The 23,379-nt window shown below is 29.4% G+C and overlaps 1 protein-coding gene across 1 annotated transcript in view; it reads left to right on the top strand.

Moving 5' to 3' along the window:
- Window positions 1-2,272: 2,272 nt before the first annotated feature.
- Window positions 2,273-23,379, top strand: part of LOC107454750 (uncharacterized) — a 42,201-nt gene continuing 21,094 nt past the window's right edge. The window contains exons 1-5 of the mRNA XM_016072030.4: window positions 2,273-2,597; window positions 9,298-9,462; window positions 12,129-12,285; window positions 19,385-19,690; window positions 20,922-21,111. Of these exons, the coding sequence (XP_015927516.3) occupies window positions 2,515-2,597; window positions 9,298-9,462; window positions 12,129-12,285; window positions 19,385-19,690; window positions 20,922-21,111 (901 nt within the window). The 5' untranslated portion in view covers window positions 2,273-2,514. The remainder of the gene's footprint in view (window positions 2,598-9,297; window positions 9,463-12,128; window positions 12,286-19,384; window positions 19,691-20,921; window positions 21,112-23,379) is intronic.

The raw sequence follows: 23,379 nt of genomic DNA on the forward strand, positions 1-23,379 counted from the left end.
TCTTTTTTTCGACATCTTATGGAAATTTTAACAAAAGAAAGCCTTTTTTTTAAAACTGTTTGGCCAATTCATCACTGTACGATTGCACATATCAATAATTTTAAGTATCTGAATGGGCTTCAAACTTTTCACTTTAATGTTAACATTATGTAACTAGCGAATTTGTTTGCTCCAAAATGGCGGACAGTTCAGTTCACACTATAGAGAAGCCTTAGATGAAAGAAGAAGGATTTTCGTTTCTCTCCAGACGCTAGTGCTTTCCACCGTAAAATATTTCCTTTATTATTCAGTTGAGATCTATTGGGGAGCGTAAATAATTTTGCCCAGTAATCATTTTTCAAAATAACATTTAAAAATAAAAGGAATATATTGTTATAACAGATTTGGTGAGTTCACAGCAGTAATTTAATATTTTCGCTTACTAAATCATGCATCACATTATGCATGAAGGTGGTCGTGTTGAAGTGTGTTGTAATGATGTGACTAGTGTTGAAATGATTTAGAACAAAACAGTCACCTTAACTTTCAAAACTAAATTTTATTTTATCAGTTTTTTTAAATTCTATTTTAGCGTTCATAGCATTAGCAATAGAGGGACAATAGTTGTTAACCCACTTTTCATGGAATCAACCGCGAAGCACTTACGTTGTTTTTTTCAATTGCATGGCAGTACTATTAATTGGGAGAAATAATAATTTTTTTAAAATACAAAATTTCTCTGCCCTGAAACTTTAAAAAGCTTGTGGTTAGTGACAGTGGAATTTGTCTGAAGAAAAATTCTAAAATACATAATTACCAAATTAGTTTTGAGGAATTAACAACACAAGTAAATAAAAATTCAGTTTTCGCAACAGCAACACATGATTTTACACAAGGACATATTTCATCATTATGGAAGCTGAGATGATTTTGTAAAATATTTTTCATCGTTATATTTGTCATTTTACTTATTGAAAGAAGTACTTGCCTTCGTCACTTTATATACTTAAACAATTATTTTAACCAGTTCAATCTTAACTTACATAAATAATGCTCTTAATCAACGCATTACACTGTTCTCTAACCAACAATATAATAAAAATCACATAGTCGTGAACAGAAAAAACAATATCCTTGTTAAATTTCCAACAACAATAGCCTGTTTATCACGCGAAAATTTTCTTTGTACATATTATTCTCGGCTGCAGTTATAATTAGCCAACTTTACAACAACACTATTTTAAATGCCTTGATTTTACCTTTTCTAACAACTGTTTGGTAATAACTTTTACCAACTTCCATAAATTACCGTGATGTGAGTCCAAACTTTTATGCAGATAAATCTCCTCAAGGCTTTTGATGATGGAACGATACCTTAATTGTTCCTTTGGCGCCCATAAAATAAATTCCTCATCAAACTCCAAGTAGTTGTTGAGAAAAATAGGTTGTTACATTTATGGCAATTGCGTTTCTGATTTCTTTCAAAAGGGTATCTAAAAATAGAAGCTTTACCATTAACATGTCTACACGGAATACTATAAAGTTTTCCTGATCCCTACTATTTCCCTAAAAGACTTATCTTTATTGGCGACATTTTCCAAACAATGGCCAGAGTCTGGCATTTTTCTATTCAAGGTTTCTTTTTTTTCTCCCTGCACCAAATAAGCAATCTATTAAGAAATTTATTTTGTTAGTGGGCTAACATAAGAGGCATTATATATAATTTTTTTCAGCTTTATTTATTGTTCTTTATCATTCCTTACCTGAACATAAAGGATATCGAAATTTTTATACTTTCTTGAATAACTATTTTAGTAAAAGAAAGCATAATAATGCTTTTATTTGACAATAGTATATGTTTGATAGTAAGTATTTATTTCAATAATATTAAATATTCTACAGCGCAATACTGAGAATTCTAAAATAGATTGATTACTTGTGATAATCCAAGAAAAAGAAACCTTCTTTAATAATATTTTTAATAATTTTATTTAAGTGGTTATGTTTAGCTAGGTAAGTATTAGGGCCACAAGTGACTGTTTTAAATTTAATAGGAATGACATGAAATTTTGGACTGATAATTAAGTATGGAAATTGTATATTACTAAATTTTATTAATATTTAAACATTTAAACATTTAAAGATGATCAAATTAATTCCAATTGTTATTATATATATATATATATATATATATATATAATAACAATTGGAATTAATTTGATCATCTTTAAATGTTTAAATGTTAAAACTCATTAATAGAATATTGAATGGGAACCGTATAATTCATATCGCGCATAGATGTAGGAGTTAGATAAGTGTGGGAACCTTACAAGTGTTAAAGATTAAAATACTGAAACTTTTTATAAACTTTTTTCTTAATGCTTTGAAGAAACCGCTGCTCTATTTTCTTTTAGTATAATTTGTTTTGGGTCGACATGGATTTTAAATAATATTTTTTAATTTATTATTTTATTGAATTATAGGAATCGTGTGATGAATTTTTAAAAAGGTATTTCAATTAAGTGTCTTTTAATAATGCATATTAAAATCATTCTGACAGTTTTTGTGACTCAATGTCTCACAATAATTATAAACGGAGCTTCAATCCATAGTATTCCGTAAGTATTATATTAATTCTATTAATAGTATACTTTAATTGCGAGGATATGGATGTGAAACTGTAAGAACGTATAGTGTAATAATATTTTAAAACTTTAAAAAATAAATAAAATATATATCAAGAAAATATAAAAATGAACAAAAAACTAATGTTTATAAAAATATATAAATGCATGAACATATTAAATAAATTTTTTTTAAACATATATAGAATAAATGAGTAGAAAAATATTTTGCAGGAATTTAAAGTATAATATTTTTATAAATATTATTCATTTCTGACATTATATTATCAAGGCTGATAAAAAATATTGAAAATATAATATTTTATTAAAAAATAAAATATATGTTATAGTTGGCACAATGAAAGATTATTTTACAGATTTTAAAAAAAAATAGTACATACAATTTGAAGTGCTTCTCATTTAACTGAAATTAGGATACAGTTTCAACAACAGATGGCGTTAGTTGTAATAGAAAAAAAAGAAATTTAAGACAGATGATAAAACTATTTTCATTCTCTTGTAGAACAATAATTTCTTTTTTCAAGTGTTGTACCATTTTCTCAACATCTATGTGACATTTTATAAAAGCTTCACCTATTTTTTTAAAATAATTTTTAAAATAATAAATTAAATTTTTTTTAAAATAATAAATTTTTTTATGGTAAATTTATAAAATTAATCATTTTAGTGCTTTTAAGGTTTTCTTTCTTTTTGTGACGAGTACATATTTTAAGTATTATAAAATTTAAAAAAAATTAGCAATATAACCTTTTTAATAGTTAATTTAACTTTGACATGAGATCTATATTTTTAATGTTTCATGATTTTTATTTAAAAAGTGGAATGAATGTAGGGAAACGTGACTTTATATAATGGCACAACTCTTGAATCTATTAGTAACTCATAGTATTTATTTACTTTTTTACAAGAATTTTATCATAGCATAGATCTCGTTTAGGTAACTCTTGGGTTAGGTAATAAATAGTTTTCTTCGCGTGAAAAGGATTTAATCCTTCTGCTAATATTTACATTGCAATTGTTTGTCCATAAAAATTAATCTTTTCAAAATTCAAAACTAAGTTGAATTTCTTTTTTAAGGAATTAAAATAAAATTACGTAGGATCATTTAGTTTTAAACAATGGCGACGATGTGTTCTTAAATAGTTTGGATCTAACATTTCAAATTATTATAATTTTGGCATTTATTCATCTTTTTTAATCTAAGTTTCGAATATTTTTTCTTTGAAAACGAAAAATTATTGCTACTAAGGATGGTTCCTGAATGAGTGGGGTAATACTTAATCCTATTGTTGATTTGAGAAAATGTTAATTTAGGAAATACGTGGTAATAAAACCAGATGATTTGACTTATGATTGCTTTGATTCAAATAAATGTGATTTGATTTGTAAAATACTTGATATACTTAAAAATAATTGGGAGATAAATATTTGAATATTTGCGAATTTCAGTAAATGGTAAAATTAACCGAAATAATGGGTTAGTAATGAAAATAACTTTTTTTTATTTGAATATTGAATTTTACTTTCAAAATTGCGGAAACAATAAAATTTTACATTTGAATTTACTTAAATTTATTAATAGATGTAATTATTGTAATATGAATCGAATTGTTTAATTTTCACACTTTTTTCGTAGGATATTCTAGACTCAATGTTATTTGTAATTTAAACACCATTCTTGTTAATTTGTTAATTTGGATTATACTTCAGTTTTAAATCGATGAATAATTATTTTTAATAATAAAGGAAGAAACTATGCGACTTAACGCCGGTGCTGGTATTTACTGTGAACTTGTTTTATATATATATATATATATATATATATATATATATATATATATATATATATATATATATATATATATATATATATATATATATATATATATATATATATATATATATATATATATATATATATATATATATATATATATATATATATATATATATATATATATATATATATAACCTATAACCTGATTGTTTTTAAGCCCCATGTTTTAAAATAACCTATAACCTAGTAAAATTAATTTTATAATAATTTACGTCGGAAATGTTTTTATTGTATTATTTAAATTTAAAATGTTTCAAATCATTTTATTTTCAACTATATTACATTTTTTAATTTATACACTCAAGTAGAGTTTGAAGACTATGGCAGAATTAAATTGTATAGTGATGTTATTTGCTTATCCTTTATATTTTAACTATCTGTATTTTGAAAAAAAAACAACAACCTAAATCCATTGCTTTAGATGATCGATGAAATGTTGAAATTAATTCTTTTATCCACTGTAGAAAGAATCAAAAATGTTTTTGTTGTTGATATGTACAGAATAAAATTGTGTATAATCAATCATTAAACAAATAAATACTTTTGATTACATACAAGTATATTACAATCTTACATAAACTTGGTATTAGGTTAATATTTCCTTTCCCTCTTTACATTAGACTGTTTAAAAGATTTTCTGGTGACTGGCATTTATAAGCCAGGAAAATGACAGCTAGGATAATGACAATTTGCCATTTTACAGCATTTAACTTTACTTTGATTTAACATTTCGGCCTAAGACGTTCACTTTCAGCAGAAAACATCGCGATTTCTCGAAATAACTCTATGTAGTTTATGCTATTAATGATTTCAAGAAGACAGGAAAATGACAATATAAAACCCTACTCTCCTTGTAAAATTTTTTAAAATAGACATGCTCTGATAAGATGGTATTCTAATAAATTTCTTAACCTAAGGTATTGATTGCTGGAGCTATCTATTTCGGTTATAAATTACTAAAAAATGAGTGGCCAGGAAAATGACTGATTTTCATGTGACAAACAAATTATTGACAGAAAAAATTGTTCTCAACAAAGTGTTTGGAAATAATACCCTCTGCATATATTCTAGAAATGCTTACAACCGTTGAGATAAAAGAAATTAGACATTGAAAAATTTATGGGAAGTTTTGAAGCTAGTTATTATTGGAAACATTGTTTGTGACATACCAGGAAAATGACAGTTTGAAATTCAATTAAATTTTTTAAATATGAAATACAGTCCTACAGTCAATGCTATATATATATATATATATATATATATATATATATATTTATTTTTTGTGAGCCTATTTTTGTCTTATTTAGGGTATTTTACAGCATTATATCGTAAAAAGATTGAGATAGAAAAAAAAAAGATTAATTATATCATTGAATAACGAAACAACTTTGATTTTTAAAATAGGCTCAATCCTAATTACTTCCCATAATTCAAGTTCTACTGAATTTCGTTCATTGTGGATAATTTTAGTTGTATTTTTGGCTTCTTTGATTGCAGTAGCTTTGGGAGCACTTACACATTGACAGTGACAAAGCTTCTTTAGGACATAGTCACCGGTATGTTCATTAATCAGTATGAAAGTTCGAAGCAAAGAAAGATTAATTACGGGATAAATTCCCGATAGCTTGTGTTTCTTAAATATTTTTCTCCTTGATATCTTAGATTAATGCGCCGTGGAAGTAGCTCAGGGATTTTTTTTTTAAACGAAGTTGATCTTGATTGATTAAATTTGACTAAAATTGACAGAATTGATTTACTTAAATAATTGATTAAGTGAACACATTTTTAATTATTGTGGTTTCTGGCTGATCGTTGTTTAATTTAGTGGAGGATACTGTACAGTTTATATACGAATGATTTTTGCAACTAAACCCTACGGTAACTTTTGTTCATGAATGATAAAATTTTAAATGTGACTTAGTGTATAAGCATTATCGTTGAAGATAATACAAGTATCACTTGACTATTTGAAATAGTATTTGAAAAAAATGAAAGATAGATTGTTTATTCTTCGTATTGTTAAAAAAGTGATTTTTTTTCATTCAATCATTAAAATATTAAATTTCCATTGTAAATTAAAGAGCTTAGGAATCATTTAGCAATAAACCACAACGATACATTTTTAATAAATGCTAATTTTCAGTTGTTTTGTACAAAATCCCCTGAAATAATAATTTAAAAACTAACATAAGCAATAAATTAGTGCAGCGTCACCATATAAGTCGAAATAGGCTGACTAGACAGAGTTCTCGTTATGTACCCGTTGCTGTGTACCCGTTACGGGAAAAGATAGTCTGAGTTCTGTTAAGGGATATGATAAATCTGTTATGTGAGAATATAAGACAGAGCTTTTTTAAGAGGAATTTTGTGAGAGCGTTGCGAGACAAGAACAACATTGGGGATTAATCGTTACGGTCTTTATTATTGCTTTAATTGCTACTTTAAACAATTTTTATTCATCATTTTTATAGCTAGTAATAGTCTATTCTAATAAGTTCTTCTACTATTCTTCTTACAAGAGCAGCATTGGGAATTAATCGTTACGGTCTTTATTACTGCTTTAATTGCTACTTTAGGCAATTTTTATTCATCATTTTTAAAGCTAGTTATAGTCTATTTTAATAAGCTCTTCTTCCATTCTTCTTACAAGAACAGCATTGGGTATTAATCGTTACGGTCTTTATTATTGCTTTAACTGCTACTTTAAACAATTTTTATTCATCATTTTTATAGCTAGTAATAGTCTATTTTAATAAGTTCTTCTTCCATTCTTCTTACAAGAACAGCATTGGGTATTAATCGTTACGGTCTTTATTATTGCTTTAACTGCTACTTTAAACAATTTTTATTCATCATTTTTATAGCTAGTAATAGTCTATTTTAATAAGTTCTTCTTCCATTCTTCTTACAAGAACAGCATTGGGTATTAATCGTTACGGTCTTTATTATTGCTTTAACTGCTACTTTAAACAATTTTTATTCATCATTTTTATAGCTAGTAATAGTCTATTTTAATAAGTTCTTCTTCCATTCTTCTTACAAGAACAGCATTGGGTATTAATCGTTACGGTCTTTATTATTGCTTTAACTGCTACTTTAAACAATTTTTATTCATCATTTTTATAGCTAGTAATAGTCTATTTTAATAAGTTCTTCTTCCATTCTTCTTACAAGAACAGCATTGGGTATTAATCGTTACGGTCTTTATTATTGCTTTAACTGCTACTTTAAACAATTTTTATTCATCATTTTTATAGCTAGTAATAGTCTATTTTAATAAGTTCTTCTTCCATTCTTCTTACAAGAACAGCATTGGGTATTAATCGTTACGGTCTTTATTATTGCTTTAACTGCTACTTTAAACAATTTTTATTCATCATTTTTATAGCTAGTAATAGTCTATTTTAATAAGCTCTTCTACCATTCTTCTTACAAGAGCAGCATTGGGGATTAATCGTTACGGTCTTTATTATTGCTTTAATTGCTACTTTATACAATTTTTATTCATCATTTTTATAGCTAGTAATAGTCTATTTTAATAAGTTATTCTTCCATTCTTCTTACAAGAACAACATTGGGGATTAATCGTTACGGTCTTTATTATTGCTTGAATTGCTACTTTAGACTATTTTTATTCATCATTTTCATAGCTAGTAATAGTCTATTTTAATAAGCTCTTCTTCCATTCTTCTTACAAGAACAGCATTGGGGATTATTCGTTACGGTCTTTATTGCTTTAATTGCTACTTTAGGCAATTTTTATTAATCATTTTTATGACTAATAATAGTCTCTTTTAATAAGCTCTACTTCCATTAATGAATAATGAGCTTTTAAGGCTAGATTGGACAGGTCAACATTATAAGGGACTCAAGCGGTTCTTCGAAAAATTTAATACTGGTTAAGCTATTCAGGAATTCATGTTAAAGCTAGATGGAATTGCCTTTTTTAAGCTTTTAAATTGCCTTTAACTTTTACTATAGTTCTAGTTCTAATCACCTCAGTTCTAGTACCCAACAGTTCTAGAACAGTTATATTTTGTTTTAAATATATTGTATAGATGTTGTAATAAAATCATTAAATGATCAAAGTGTGTTTTTATTCGTTACCGCGATAAGATTGTTCTAAGACAGCACCCCTGTAACGTTATCTGTAATAAAAATTTTGGTTAATTTTCAACGTATCTCTATTTAATAAATTAGACAAATTTTTAAAGTTTTACTGCTTACAATTTTTTTCGTTGCATTTATTACATTCGATTTAATTTTATATAGTGGCAAATTTTATAAAAACTGCTGAAACTTATATAGGAATTCTGTTAATGCAAAAATGCTGAGACCATTATTAATTAATTATCAACATTTAAAAAGAAATTATAATCAAAACTCATAAAAAGAAATGACAGTATTCCTATTTTTGAAGAATTAAAATCAAATAAAACAAAATCAATTAAATGTATTTTATGATAGAATTTATAAAATAAAAATTCGAAAATCGTTGCCTGAAATCAAGTGGAAATGTATTATAACATACAAAACTTGATTAATTCAATAAACATTGCAGTATATGAGTTTTTATTGGAAGAGAAAAATTTCATTGTTTAACAACTGATTGCACTTTTAGGCATCGTGGTTCAAAATACAATATAAAAAGAGTTCTTGAATAATTTAAAAGTGTGCATTTAAAGTCAAGAATTGTAACCTATGATTTTGAATAGGTTTAATTCATGACAATGCTTTTTTTTTCGGATACTGAACATAGTTAGCATTAATTTTATGAAGAAACCATTATAACCATTGAGAACTTTCAAATATTATATTTTCGCGATTTTGTTTTAGAAAATCAGCTGTAAAGGAGACGCATAATGTAAAGGAAAAAGAAGGAGCCGTTGCAGGTCGTCTTGTTTCCATTCCGGCCAAAGCGTATCGACAAGGTTTCAAAGACACCATTTCCTTAGGCCAATGCTCTTTAGTTAAAGATGAAAATGGAGACATCATAACATGGTAACGCTTATTTAGATTTTTGTTGTTGCTTGCAGTAAACATAAGTTTGAGTCAAGGCTGGTGTCCATACTAGAAATTTTAGTTAGCTTCATTGGAAGAAAAACAAACAAAGGTAGAAAACGATAGCAAATTTAGAAATAATGGACAATAAAGCTAATTAGTTTTTACATATTTTGACAAAGCAGGATTTCAAACACATCCAGGTATCCGCTATGATGAGCCTCTTACTCTGTTTTATGAATTACGTTTATTTGGAATTATGTTTAATGAAATTCTCAACATACCGGTTGCCTTAAAAGTAGCTCAGAATTTGCATTCAAAATCAAAATAGTAACAGTAGCAGAACATGATATCAGGGAAGAAAAAATAATAATTATTATGAGTAAATGCTGTTAAATAATAAATAAAGAAATTTTATTAGTAGCGGCCTTTAAAACTTTCACTGATTTTATACCAATTACAGCAAAAAAATCTGGATATTTATTGATTATTTATTAATGACCATGTCATTAGATTTTTTTCCAAATTAGAATGCATGAGACAATATGGCGTTAATAATTTTTATGATGTATCGAGAAATTCAAACGATTAAGAATTTCAACAATTCATAGTTTTTATAAGAATTATATGGCATCGCAGAAAAAATGATTTTTTTTAAAACAAAAGCTTTTTTTCCTACATGGTTTAATATTTCTAATTTTACCAAGTTTCTCGAATCAATGATTTTTAATTAAAAAAAGTTGGCAATATTTGTTAAGTGTTTACTTTTCTTTAATAAAGTAATTACGTTTTTTTCCACTTAGCTCAAGTAATTTGAAAAAAAAAACTTTAATCTTAAAAGTCAAGATGATTCAAAAGAAAATTATAGAGAAGCCTTATTAATCAAGACTACGAGACAAATTCACAAAAAATAATTTTTAATCGATTCTATTAGAATGTTTTAGAAGTTGTATACGAGGTGATGAATTTATTTTGTTTTTGCTGTGTGTTGTAGGTATTCTTTCTAAAATTCGAAATTCTAATTTTAGAATTGTTGACTGATTAGTGAAAGGTTTAATCACGATAGCTTACTTTGTAGTTGAAAGTAATAAATAATATATTTTTTGACAAATATTTAATTCCTTTGTAATTTTGTAGGACAGCCTAAACAAAATAAAAGTAAACTATTAAAATGCATTCAGTTAATTAGCAGTATAAAACAACTCAATCAAAATTACTAAACGTATATAATTTTACTGATTCAAATTTTTGAGGAAAACCGCAGTAGAGTTTTTGTTGTGAAAATATATAAAGTAGTAATCTTTAATTAGATAATCTTTTGACAGACAAAGAACTGTGGAATGATATTCTATCATCGAAATTTTTTTCAGAACCAAAGCATCAAGAAAATGAAAAACACATTTTTTATCTAAATTCATATTGCGAGGGGAGATGGTTTTTTGCAGCTCATAATTAGTGTATTAATTAATTTCATTAATTGGATAAACTTCAGAAAGCCATTGTACTGTGGAATGATATTCTATCACCAAAAGTCTTTACCAAAACCAAAGGCATCAAGAAATTGAAAAACAGATTTTTATCCTGAAATTTAAGAAGTCTATTGCGAGGGGAGATGGCTCTTTGCAACTCGTAATTAATGTGTTAATTAATTTCATTAATTGAATAAACTTCTGAAAGCCATTGTGCTGTGGAATGGCATTCTATAATCAAAAGTGTTTTTCAAAACCAAATACATCAAAGAAATTAAAAACAAATTTTTAACTTGAAATCCAAAATATATATGGTGAGGCCAGATGGTCCTTTGCAACTTATGCTCAAAATTACTCACATCAAAGTTGAACAATTTGCAAAAGTACTAGTTTCCAAATTTGAAGCATCACAGAGATTTATTAAAAGGTCGATCTTTATTTTTACCACACAAACTTTAGTAGTAATAATTAATTATAATGCAATTCGTTATTAATGTTGACAAAGGTTAGATTTTTCCAGCAAAATAATGCCTTCCTTTACGTTGTAAAATCTTTGTGGGGGGGGGGGGCGGAGTTATCGACAATGCCAGCCTTCATCTATCAAAAGGTACCTCGTGATTGAATCAAGTTAGCATGTCTTATATACTAGTGAATTGATATTTAATAATCGTAGTGGTAGTTACGCCACAATACTCCCCCACCAGAATTTTATCAGGGATGGAATTCAATGAACGGATACCCCTAGTTGCTGTACTTATGAAAGACCGGGAGAGCTGGATTAAGGTTATCGGGTTTTTTTGAGTGCTGAATGTGAGAGGTGTATTAATTTCACGGTCGTAGCCACTCATGGGTTGCCATTAGCAGTCAAATGTATGCACCAATGTGGGGAGCGGAGTTATCGACAATGCCAACCTTCATCTATCAAAAGGTACCTCATGATTGATTCAAGTTAGCATGTCTTATATACTAGTGAACTGATGTTTAATAATAGTAGTGGTAGTTACGCCACATCTTCAAAATAATGGTTTTTGGCAGAAGTCAAGGGGGCTTTATGTAACTAGGACACACTGCACCAGAAATTTTATGCATTTTTTACTGAATTAATGAGTGTTAAAATTTGTATGACTTTAAACTCTTATGTATAACGTGTTTATCTTCACTTTAATATTTTTTGTTCGAAATTTTCTTAATTCTTAGCTCAGCTGAGTTTACCGGTACTAAAATATTTCTACCCAAAGCTTCCATGACGGTAGACGTGAGCAGAGTAGAGAGTTCAGAAGATATTTTACTCCATGTCATGGGTGGATTTGGAACGAGCGTTGGTGTTTTAGGACTCGTTAGCGTTAGTCCAAAAGTAAGTATACTTAAAATGTTGTATATTTTGAAAATCAAAACTATTTGAAGTAATTGTTTTTAAATGAAAATTGCTTAGTTGTACTTTAAAAGCTAAAATAGAGTCTCGGTGCTGCCATCTTGTGTGGCAGAAACTAGACGTCCAAATTAACATGATCAACGGTATCTCACCCATTGTGGTGGTCCTGAAAGAGTGGATACCACCTCTGGAGAACGCACTAGGTTTGCTCATCCACAAGTCTGAATGTGCAGCTAATTGGAAATAAAAAAAAAACTTTAATAGCTATCAATAGACAAATGGAATTGTTTCAATACTTTTGATTCATGTTAAAAAGCATGCAGTTTTAAATTTTTATGAGGTTTTGAAAAAAATTTAACACAATTTTGCTAGCGTAAAATATGTTCAAATTATTTTGAATTGTTTTAAACAACATCTGAATTCTTGATTAAGCAGACAAGCTATTAAGAAAGGAATCCTTATGCAAACTTATAAAAAGGGTACTTAACAATTAGTCAGTGAGTAAGACTCTTTTTTGTATGTCGCTCTGGTTTTGAAATATTTGAGCTATATTATCTTTATGGCATTAAGGTTAACAAAGTAAAACGCAATTTTAAGTTTTACACTTGCAACTTTTTTTAAAAGATGGAAATGTAATAAAATATTTATCACTATGAAAATCACTAGAGCTCTAAAATTAATAAGAAAAAAAAAACTAATTTTTTAAAGCATAATTTAATGTCATAATGTTATAAGAGAGATATGATCATTCAACTTGAAAGTGTCTCAAAATAAAATTTATGTCTTTCTAATAATAGAAAACTAAGTAACACTTGTTTTATATTAAAACTAAGTAACTCTTGTTTTATATTAAAACTAAGTAACACTTGCTTTATATTAAAACTAAGTAATACTTGTATAGTAAAGTAGTTATTTATGTTTTTAAGTGGTCATCTATTAAGTATTTTAAAAAAGGACCAACGACTTGAAAACTTACGTGAAACTTACGAAAAATGGAAGGAGCCAGAAATGTACGTTTTTGCTCTCTGCTTAAGAAACTAGAACCATTCTCACCAATTTTCGAAATTAATTATAAAGTACGCCAATAAACGGAACTGCTACCTAAGAAATATTATAAAAACAATATTTTCAAAATAGCCATTATTTGCAGCAATAGCATGTTTCAGTCTGAGAACAAAATAAAAACATGTCTATGCAAAAATTTCATTTGGAATAGTCTGACAGGCAGCAAAGAATAACGTTCTCCAGTCAGTAGAGCCATCTGTTGACAGCATTTTAAAACTACTTCGGCAAATAACTGGTTTTGTAAGCATTACATAACTGGTTTTGTTAGCAAACGATACGTCTCCATCTTTTCAATTTTTTTCAAAAATGATCTTTTAAACTCGTCAGTCGTTTTTTGTACACCCTGTACTTTTTCTGATCCAACAGAAAGATTACCTTCTTTTATTAGCTTCACTTTTAATATTTAGTAAAATTGTTTATCCGAAAAATGTCTAATTCTTTTGAAGTATCTGCCAAAGGCTACTCGTCCACATTCTCTAATTCTATATCTTTTCTTTTATTCTATAAACAAGTTTTAAATGGATTTAAACAATAGAGATATTATTGAAAAAGAAATACGAGTTTTATCTATTTCAAGTTGAAGCCAGTTGGCTAATGTATGATTCTTAATTACATACAATTCCTTAATTATGACTCGTTATAAAAAATTTACTATTCAAACAAATTTTAGCAAGACTAAAGAATGAATTAAAAAAATGTTTAATATCTTCTTATTTAGATATGATGCATTTCAGAATTATTAAATTTTTCCTAAAGAGAGACAATTTAATTCTAGAATTTTGCTTCCTCTTTAACTCTAACCAAAAGTAATTTTTAACCCATTAGATATTTGCAAAACGCAGAATCTTTTATAGATATCTCTAATAATTACAACTCTTTCAAATTATACATTTGAAAAATATTCTTTTTCTCTAAAGCATCGTTAAATTCTGACTTGCGGCACCAATTCTTAATGTCACCAGGTAAATAAATGCATTTGCGCGATGTTAATTGCGGAGTTGCAAGTTTTAGGATATTATTTTGAATTTAAAATTAATTATTCACTTACATCTCCGGATCAATGGAGATTTAAAAAAAAAATTAAATATACTAAAGTTGAATAAATGAATAAAGTTTTATGAAACTTCGAAATTTGTTAAGATATGTGTACGTTATTGAAAATTAAATAACGATGCACCGGTAAAAATATTCTCCGAAATTATTAATTCTCATTGCTCTGGATGGCAGAAAGTAATTTTTATCCGTCATAATTTTGGATATACTTTTTCCCATGAAACAAGTGTTAAGTAAATTTTATCAGCTCGATATTTTCAACATTTTGAAATGTTGAAAAAACTTATTATTTTATATACACCGAAGAGCCCTTACATTATGACCACCCTCCATCTATAACAATGGGCTCGCCCAGGTTTTCATGGCGAACATTAGGACCCATAATCCTCACAGAACAAACCCCGACGTCTGTAAGCTACTTGAACATTGTTGCAGACCAGGTTCACCCATTCATGGCAACAGTTTTTCCTCCGGGGGATGGTGTTTACCAACAGGATAATGCACCATGTCATAAGGGTCGAATCGTCATGGATTTGTTCGTGGAACATTCCAGTGACTTTCAAGTCATGTCTTGTCCCCCAAATTCTCCTGACCTTAATCCACTAGAGCATTTGTGGTTCTACTTGGAAAACCCAATTCGTGCTGCCACGCTACCCCCTTTGCAATGTGAGGAAATCGCAGGACCAGTTGGTGAGCGATTGGTACCAGATACCTCAGATTACCTATCAGTACCTTGTCGATTCAATGCCACGGCGGACAGCATGTACAGTGCACAAAATAAAAAGCAGACACACCTTAATAACCTTCGCTCTATAGATCAGTTTTTCACATATTAATTACTAAGATGCATTCTCAGCAGTTCCATTGTCCAACCGATATACTCATATTTCTATTATCTGTAAATATATCTTACATATTGGAGCAGCAAAATGTTTCACATCTGATTACCGAAAACTTCCGAATGTTTAACGACTACTAACAGATAACACACATATGTCTTCATCTGAATCTAGAATCTGGAGCTATTCTTACGTTTTGACGAACTTGACTTCGTGGCTCCTAGCGATAAATATCTAAAAACGCTCTCTGACCAGGCACTTATAAACTTAATAAGACAGCAAGGGATTAATCTAGTATTAGCAAGTTAGTTAATTATAAAAAAAAGTAAGCTTCCGTTATGTGAAAAAACTTTCTTTAAATTATTTTTTTGAGCTTTTAAAAATTTTATCTAGTAAATACATTCACTTACTTTAATATACAATATAAATTTCAATAATGTTTTTTCAAATATTGTTTTCTCAAATATTTTGTTTGGACTATTGTTGGATAGCTTAACCCTTACGCCACCACAGATCAAACGCAATTCAGTGGAGGATTAATTGCTTTAAGATTAAAAATCTCGAAAATAAAAGACAGCAAAAGAATGAAAAAAAAAATGGTATGAATGTTTAGAAAATTTTACAAATTTTACATATAAATTTTGGAATTTATTTACAAAAGCTGCTAGTAGATGCTTCTGTACAACATTGATAACCAGAGCGATCAGCGTTGAAACGTGGAAGTAAATGGTTGTAAAGTATTAGAAGATTTAAAACATGTAATCATCAAAACAAAGTGTGTTTCTGGTACTGGAATATTACAGGTTAGGTTGAAGTCGGGTATTAGTATTCTCTTCAAGACCTCTGTAAAGCGTATTGAGCTATCTGTAAGCAACCTTTATTACTAAACTAGCCGCCTAAGGCGGCCAGCTGTCCGCCACGCTAAAGGTTTTCACAAATAAAGGTTTTTAAAACATAGCAGGAAATATAAAGATTAGTGGACAATTAAAGTGTTCCTGTCCTGCAATTTTGTCTTAAATTCCTATTTTATCTAATATATATAATTCTCTTACGTGGCTCTCAAATTTTGGCTGTATTTCTTTTGCGCCGGTGGCAACGTTTGCTTTGTTTTGTTTACGTTTTGAAAACACCAAAGCATTGTGCCTTTTAATGATGTGCTTCTGATCTAATATATATAATTCTCTTACGTGGCTCCCAAATTTTGTCTGAAGTACTTTGTACAACTAAATAAGATTCTTTTCACATCACTTAAATATTTACTTTATTTTCTTCATTTATAGAGAAAATAGTCGGCAAAGAATTCTGTTAGGTTAAAAAGCATTTCGCTAAAAAAAGAACTGATTCTAAAAGAAATAAAAATAAACAACTTAAAAAATAAAAATGCTGTTGCCAGCCATAGAATTTTTTGAAAGTTAACTTAGCAACTTAAATCAAAATGACACAGAAGCGCAACTAGATCAAAATTATGATACCTGAGAGCTTGATGTAACAAATCCTTTAATTCTATAAGTGTTGTATCGCCAAATGCCCAAATTAACAATTGGGTATAATATAAAAAAAACACAACTACTTCCACTTAGTAGGAATAACATTTACCGTGACGCAATGCTAAATTCTATGCCACTATCCACATAAATCAATTATTAATCAAAAATCGAATATCAATTACTTTTCTTTATAATGCAATAAAATCTGGCGAGCAGCTATTTAAACGATCAAACACTTCGCTTGTTTATTTGTGGCTTGAAGTTAGGCTCGCAGAAAATGCCGTTCATGGGTTAAATTTAGTAGGAATAACACAACCTGTGACGTAGGCTATAGTATACCCAATTGTGTTTTTAAAGAAATTCTCTCTCTCTCTCTCTACTATTCAGACTACTATTTCATATTGTTTTACAACACATGGCTTTAGCCCTCTGGTGGTAACAAAACTTGCAACAGTTATTTTTCTCAACAACTGTAATTTAGAATAGTGTGATTAAAAAAAATAATGCGAACTCTTTGCAATTTCAAATTAATATTGAAATGCACAGGCTTAGAATTTTCTACAGTGAAAAGTTTTTGGAACTTCAGTATTCAAAAAAGTATACAAAAGCTAGACGTTAAGAACGTATCCAATGAGCGAGCAAAGCGAGTATTGGATTGCGAAGCAATCCGAAATGAACTGCGAAAGAAGTTCCAGGGGTTGCCGAGCGGCAGCGAGCAGGTAGCAAACCCTCATCGTATATTATATAGCTACAACGCTTAAGAAAAAAAACCTAAAATGCTAAATACATGAAAAGAACACGAAAACGAATTAATTTTTTATGGTATCAATTTCTATTTCTATATAATTTTTTATGGTATCAATTTCTATTTCTATATAATTTTTTATGGTATCAATTTCTATTTCTATATAATTTTTTATGGTATCAATTTCTAATTCTATATCGCTACAAAAATTATCGTCTTCGCTTAAGAAAAAAAATAGAGCGTGGAAAGAAGAAGAAAAACTTATTATAACAGTTATGAACAGCGACAAATATATCAAAGCGAAGCGTTCTATTTACGTATCGAATATGTTGCCACATTTTTAATACAAAAGTTAAACTTTTCTCCACTTTGATAAATGTAAACTAATGTGAACCTTACAATTAAATTATTAATTCCTTCGTATATTATTGGTTTAAGTTGTCGAAAATTAATATTTCAATTGTAAGGTTCGCATTAGCATACATTTATAAGAGTGGAGAAAAGCATATGAATTTTTTATTAGTTTTTTGAATATGGCTCTTTGAAGACGAAAAAGCATAGATTTTCTTACAAAATGACTGATAGCTAAAAAACTAATCCAAATTTTTGAAAAGGAAAAAAAAAAATTTCTTCATTATGTCGAAACAGAATTATGTGCCGAGTTTCGTGCCTGGGCGAGGCTTCTGGGGCGATATATTGTGATTACAGACACACACAGTCGCTTTTATTTTTATGTATAGATTATAAAATTTCTGTAGAAAATTTTACAGTTTTCACAATAAACACTTCATCGGTCACACTGTTTTATTCATCTATCATCCACTGTTTCCGAGATTTTTTATTTTGAGATCAGACAGTCTTCTGTTGAACAACCTGCTTGCATTAACCTCTTTCTCTTCACTCCGTAGGGCTTTTGCCGTGACACTCTATCTCTCCCTGTTGGCGGGAAAGAAATTTACTTCTCTTCATGTCCTGTTTATTGTCTTTCATTCATTCATAATAGACTTGTGAATTTAGGTCTGTCTTTCTTTCGTTTACCTAGGGGGTATCCAGTCCAGCGCCTGTCTTACTTTCAATTTTTATGGTTTTCTGATAATATGTCCAATTCATCGCCATTTGCATTCTCTGATTTACATTTCGATTAGTTTTTGCTTGCTGATTTTGAATTATTCATTGTTAGATACTTTGTGAAACCATTTTATATTAAGAATTATACATTTGTTGATAAAAGCCTGTGACTTATTTGTATATACTAATTTACACCGAAGAGTCACTACATTATGACAACCCAGCTAATAACATGTAGGACCACCTTTAGCCCTCAAAACTGCTGGCACCCGCCGTGGCATTGATTCCACAAGGTGCTGATAGGTAGTCTGAGGTATCTCGTACCAAGCGCTCACCAACTGGTCCTGCAATTCCCTCACATTGCGAGGGGGTAGCGTGGCAGCGCGAATTGGGTTTTCCAAGTAGAACCACAAATACTCTAGTAGATTAAGGTCAGGAGAATTTGGGGGACAAGACATGACTTGAAAGTCACTGGAATGTTCCTCGAACCAATCCACGACGATTCGACCCTTATGACATGGTGCATTATCCTGTTGGTAAATACCATCCCCCGCAGGAAAAACTGTTGCCATGAATGGGTGAACCTGGTCTGCAACTATGTTCAAGTAGCTTACAGACGTCATGGATTGTTCTATGAGGATTATGGGTCCTAATGTGCCCCATAAAAACATTGTTCCTGGGCGAGAAACCATGAAAACCTGGGCGAGCCCATTGTTATAGATGGAGGGTGGTCATAATGTAATGGCTCTTCGGTGTATATTAATAATTATTGATATGCATATATATATTTTGTTAATTCACATGTTATTTTTTTAAATTTTCAGATTAATGTAGCAGTCACCACTGAGACAACAAAAAAGACTCTAAACTTGATCAGCAGTTATGAGTTGAGCAAAGGCATATTAACTCTGCACAATCCGAGTCCCAAAAGCACCGTCGCAGATTCAGCCCTATTTCTAAGCGAGATTGAACTCGGTGGAAATGAATTGTTCTTAGTATCTCTAGAATTTGAAAACGAGAAGAAAAAGATTGATGTACAAATTACAATCACATTTAAAATTTTGTTTATATCTATATCGGCGAAACTCAAGTTCGTGAAGACGAAGTTGAAGACTAAAGCTAAAGTGCGAGTAAGTGTGATTAACTCGAACTTCTTTTTAATAAACTTTTGATGTATTTCCACGGCTTTAAACGTAAAAATATAGTAAAAAAATTGTTATTTTTTTAGTAACTATGTCACGGCGAAAGACCGAAATCAGTGGTTGTTGACTTTCACCGGTGAATGTCGACAAGCACCAAATACGTCGGTGAAAGATCGAATATTTCATTACATTCTTGTACATTCGGACCCTCACCGGTGTATGTCGACAATCACAGATATGCTTTGGTGAATGTCCGAAATATTTATTACATTCGATTTGATATGAATTTATTCGTGGATATAATTACATTTATTCGATATTTTAACTGATGTTTTTTTAAGGTTAAGTGCCACTGCCCGGTATACATTTGCCTGGTATACCCTACACTGATGTTTTTTAAGGTTAAGTGCCACTGCTCGATATACCCCACACTGATGTTTTTTTAAGATTAAGTGCCACTGCTCGGTATACATTTGCCCGGTATACCCTACACTGATGTTTTTTTAAGGTTAAGTGTCACTGCTCGGTATACATTTGCCGGGTATACCCTACACTGATTTTTTTTTAAGATCAAGTGCCATTGCCCGTTATATATTTGCCCAATACTCCAAACACTGATATTTCTTCGAATCTATCGTCAGTAAGTATTAAAATATTGAATAAATATAAATATATCAAATAAATGTAATAATATTAACGAATAAATTAATATAAAATTGGATATAACAAATCTTTCGGACATTCACCAAAGCGACTACGTGAATGTTGACATTCACCGGTGAATGTCGACATTTTCCAGTTTTCGGTGTTTCACCGTAACAACTATATCTTTACAGGCACTAATCGCCTTTAAACTATTTAAAAGGATATTTAGGTATGGTAATTCCGTGAGATTACTCTCTGATTTGATTAACAATTTTAAGTTTTTTCATTGAGTCAGCATTTTGAAAAACTATGCAGTTTCATAAGCAGTATATACTGTTAGCTCCTAATTAGCCACATTTGATTCTAATCTTTACTTATTAGGCTTGTCTTCATGGCTACACTGCCTATCAGTACGCTATTTTGCCTTATTGGACAGTTAGTGTGAAACAGAAGATTTGTTTATTTAATTCAAACTTCTACTTATGAGTTTAAAGCAATTGAATTTGAATGTACTTTTTAAACGATTCCGTGCATTTTCTCATTTATTACACTTATATTTAATGTTTTGTTGAAGATTCAGTTTAAATCTTCATGGAGGAAAGAGCTTGACGAATCATATAGTGATATAGATTCAGCATTACCAAGAGTGGAAGAAATCGAAACCATGTATATGAAGGGTCCGCAAGAACTGAGAGACATGCATATTGACGACGAGAAGGCCCATAGCTTCTATTATTTTTCCTCGTGGAAACAATCTCCATATGGTAAGTCTATTTAAATAAATTTCAAGATTTCCATTTCGGTAACTGTGCCAAAATGATCCAATTTGGCGAACCATCCCCGAATAAGCCACTGTATATTTCTGTGAGTAGCAGTTTCAGGTTCTGTGAGTTAGTAGCAGGTGGGACGGTTTCGAATCCCTGTGATGGCTGCCTCCGCACCTGGTTTGCACCAACCACAGTGGTGACGTAAAAATATCCTCAGGTAATTGACGGATCAACGGTTAAAATACCCTTGCCGTCGGGCTTACTTGGAAGGTTTTCGTAGCTTTTCTCTCTCCATACAATTGCTATTTTAAATGCTGTTACAATTTTTCTGAAGCCTGTATTTTTCATAACTTATTCCATACATACTAGAAAGATTATATTTTCATCAAAAAATTGCTATTTATTTCTCATAGGCGTTTTACTTTAAATAATTTCGTAAAGGCAATGGAAATATTAAGTAAATAATGGATTATTAAAAGGATCTAACTTTAATGACAAGTTTTATATGAAAATATTAGGAAAAATTGTTTTCAAGGATTTTTAAATCTTGGAACCTTTTAAACTTTCCACTGAATCCAAGGGTTCCGCGAAACACAATTTAGGAAACGCTGCTCTGCAGTATATAATTTAGAATCTTGACTATTTTGTTTACTTATTTTTATTTTCTTTTAACCCCGCTTCATGAAAAATTCTTCTTTGAAGAGGAGAAAGGAAAATCTATATAAAGCATTTATGTAGTAATTATAAGAAATAACACTTTTCCATATTTATTTTTCCATTAGTTTCGAAGCACTCAGCTTGCCTTTCAAATGCATATGTTACATTCAAAATATAAATGCACGAAGAAAAAAATAGAAACATGTTAAATTATAACTCTTAATTTACTTTAAGTGATGAAAAAAGAATTGTATATGCTTTGCTTTTATCAATATTCGACATATCTTTAAAAACAATCTTCAACAGTTAATGCAATTAAAAAAAACCAAATAAACACATAACTAATTTCATAAATTCAATTAAAAATAAAAAAAGAATACGATAATTTCAATTTCAAGTGTGGTTCCTTCACATACTTCATTAGAATGGAATCTCTTTATATACATCTATACGGATTTAAATATTTATCATGTACGAAAAATTAAGGACGATCCCTTGTGACGTCATCACAATGCATTTTTAGACTTTTTTTTGTCCTCCTTGCATTAGAACTATCTAGTCATTCATATTTGGTGTCTTCGGATCCTCCTTAGAGATGTTTCCTAGACCGTCTAGTTTGACAGTGAATGAAGTACCTACCTAATATTCGTTTTTGAAAGAAGTGTCTAGTTCATACTGAGGACTTAACAAGTAGGCACGTTGCAATTTATTGTTAATAACTTGGTTTACTTCCGTTACCCAATATTATTTTTGTTTATTATTGCGTCTATTTTAAGTCAATGTTACAACTATACTTATAGTCTTAAAGTTAAGAGCTTTTTGTTTCATTTCCATAAAAATATTTAAACAAGTTACGATTGCGCAAATTTATGTTGTGTGAGACTTGAAATACGAATACATATATTTCTCCTATGACATAAACAAAGCATCAGCATGTAGTTAAGTTTATTACTACATCGGGGCGCTACAAACATTTAGTAAGAAAGTTCGCTATTCTTTGAAAGTCATGATTAGATGCTTTAACTTTCGAGTGGAATCTCTTTCAATACTTTTCTGTGACATAAATTTATAAAAACCCAAATCATGCCTGCAAACATGCAAAGAATGGAAGTGATGGTGTTGACAAGAAGTTTTTTTTTGTGAAACATCAGAGACTTAATAAAAACTATTCTAAAATTACTATCACCTGTCAACAACCTCCTTCTTGGAATTCTTTCTTTGTCGGACTAGAGTTGAGGATGAACTGTCGTGCTATTATTAAATGAATAAAATGCGATAATGACTCTGCTTCTTTCTAAAAACAGCCAGAAACATTTTTATAATTTGTCTGTTACGTTTTTCTGAATGTTCAAATGCTTGAACCTATAATAAGATTTACTAACTTTATTAAATATTTTGTATTTTAAAAGTTGAATATTCCTGTAAATTATTTTAAATTTGTAATTAAACGATTTAATTTAAACATAAATTAAAAAGCTTACTAAAAATAATTGTTTTTATTTTTAATAAATAAAGCTTATTAACAAATAAGGAAGTTTTATTGGTTCATTTATTGGCTAAAAAATAATTATAGAAGAAAATGTGTTTGAAAATTTTTACTATTTTCTG

Source organism: Parasteatoda tepidariorum, chromosome 7, assembly GCF_982258835.1.
Source record: "Parasteatoda tepidariorum strain Cologne lab strain chromosome 7, Ptep-v5.0, whole genome shotgun sequence".
NCBI lineage: Eukaryota > Metazoa > Arthropoda > Arachnida > Araneae > Theridiidae > Parasteatoda > Parasteatoda tepidariorum.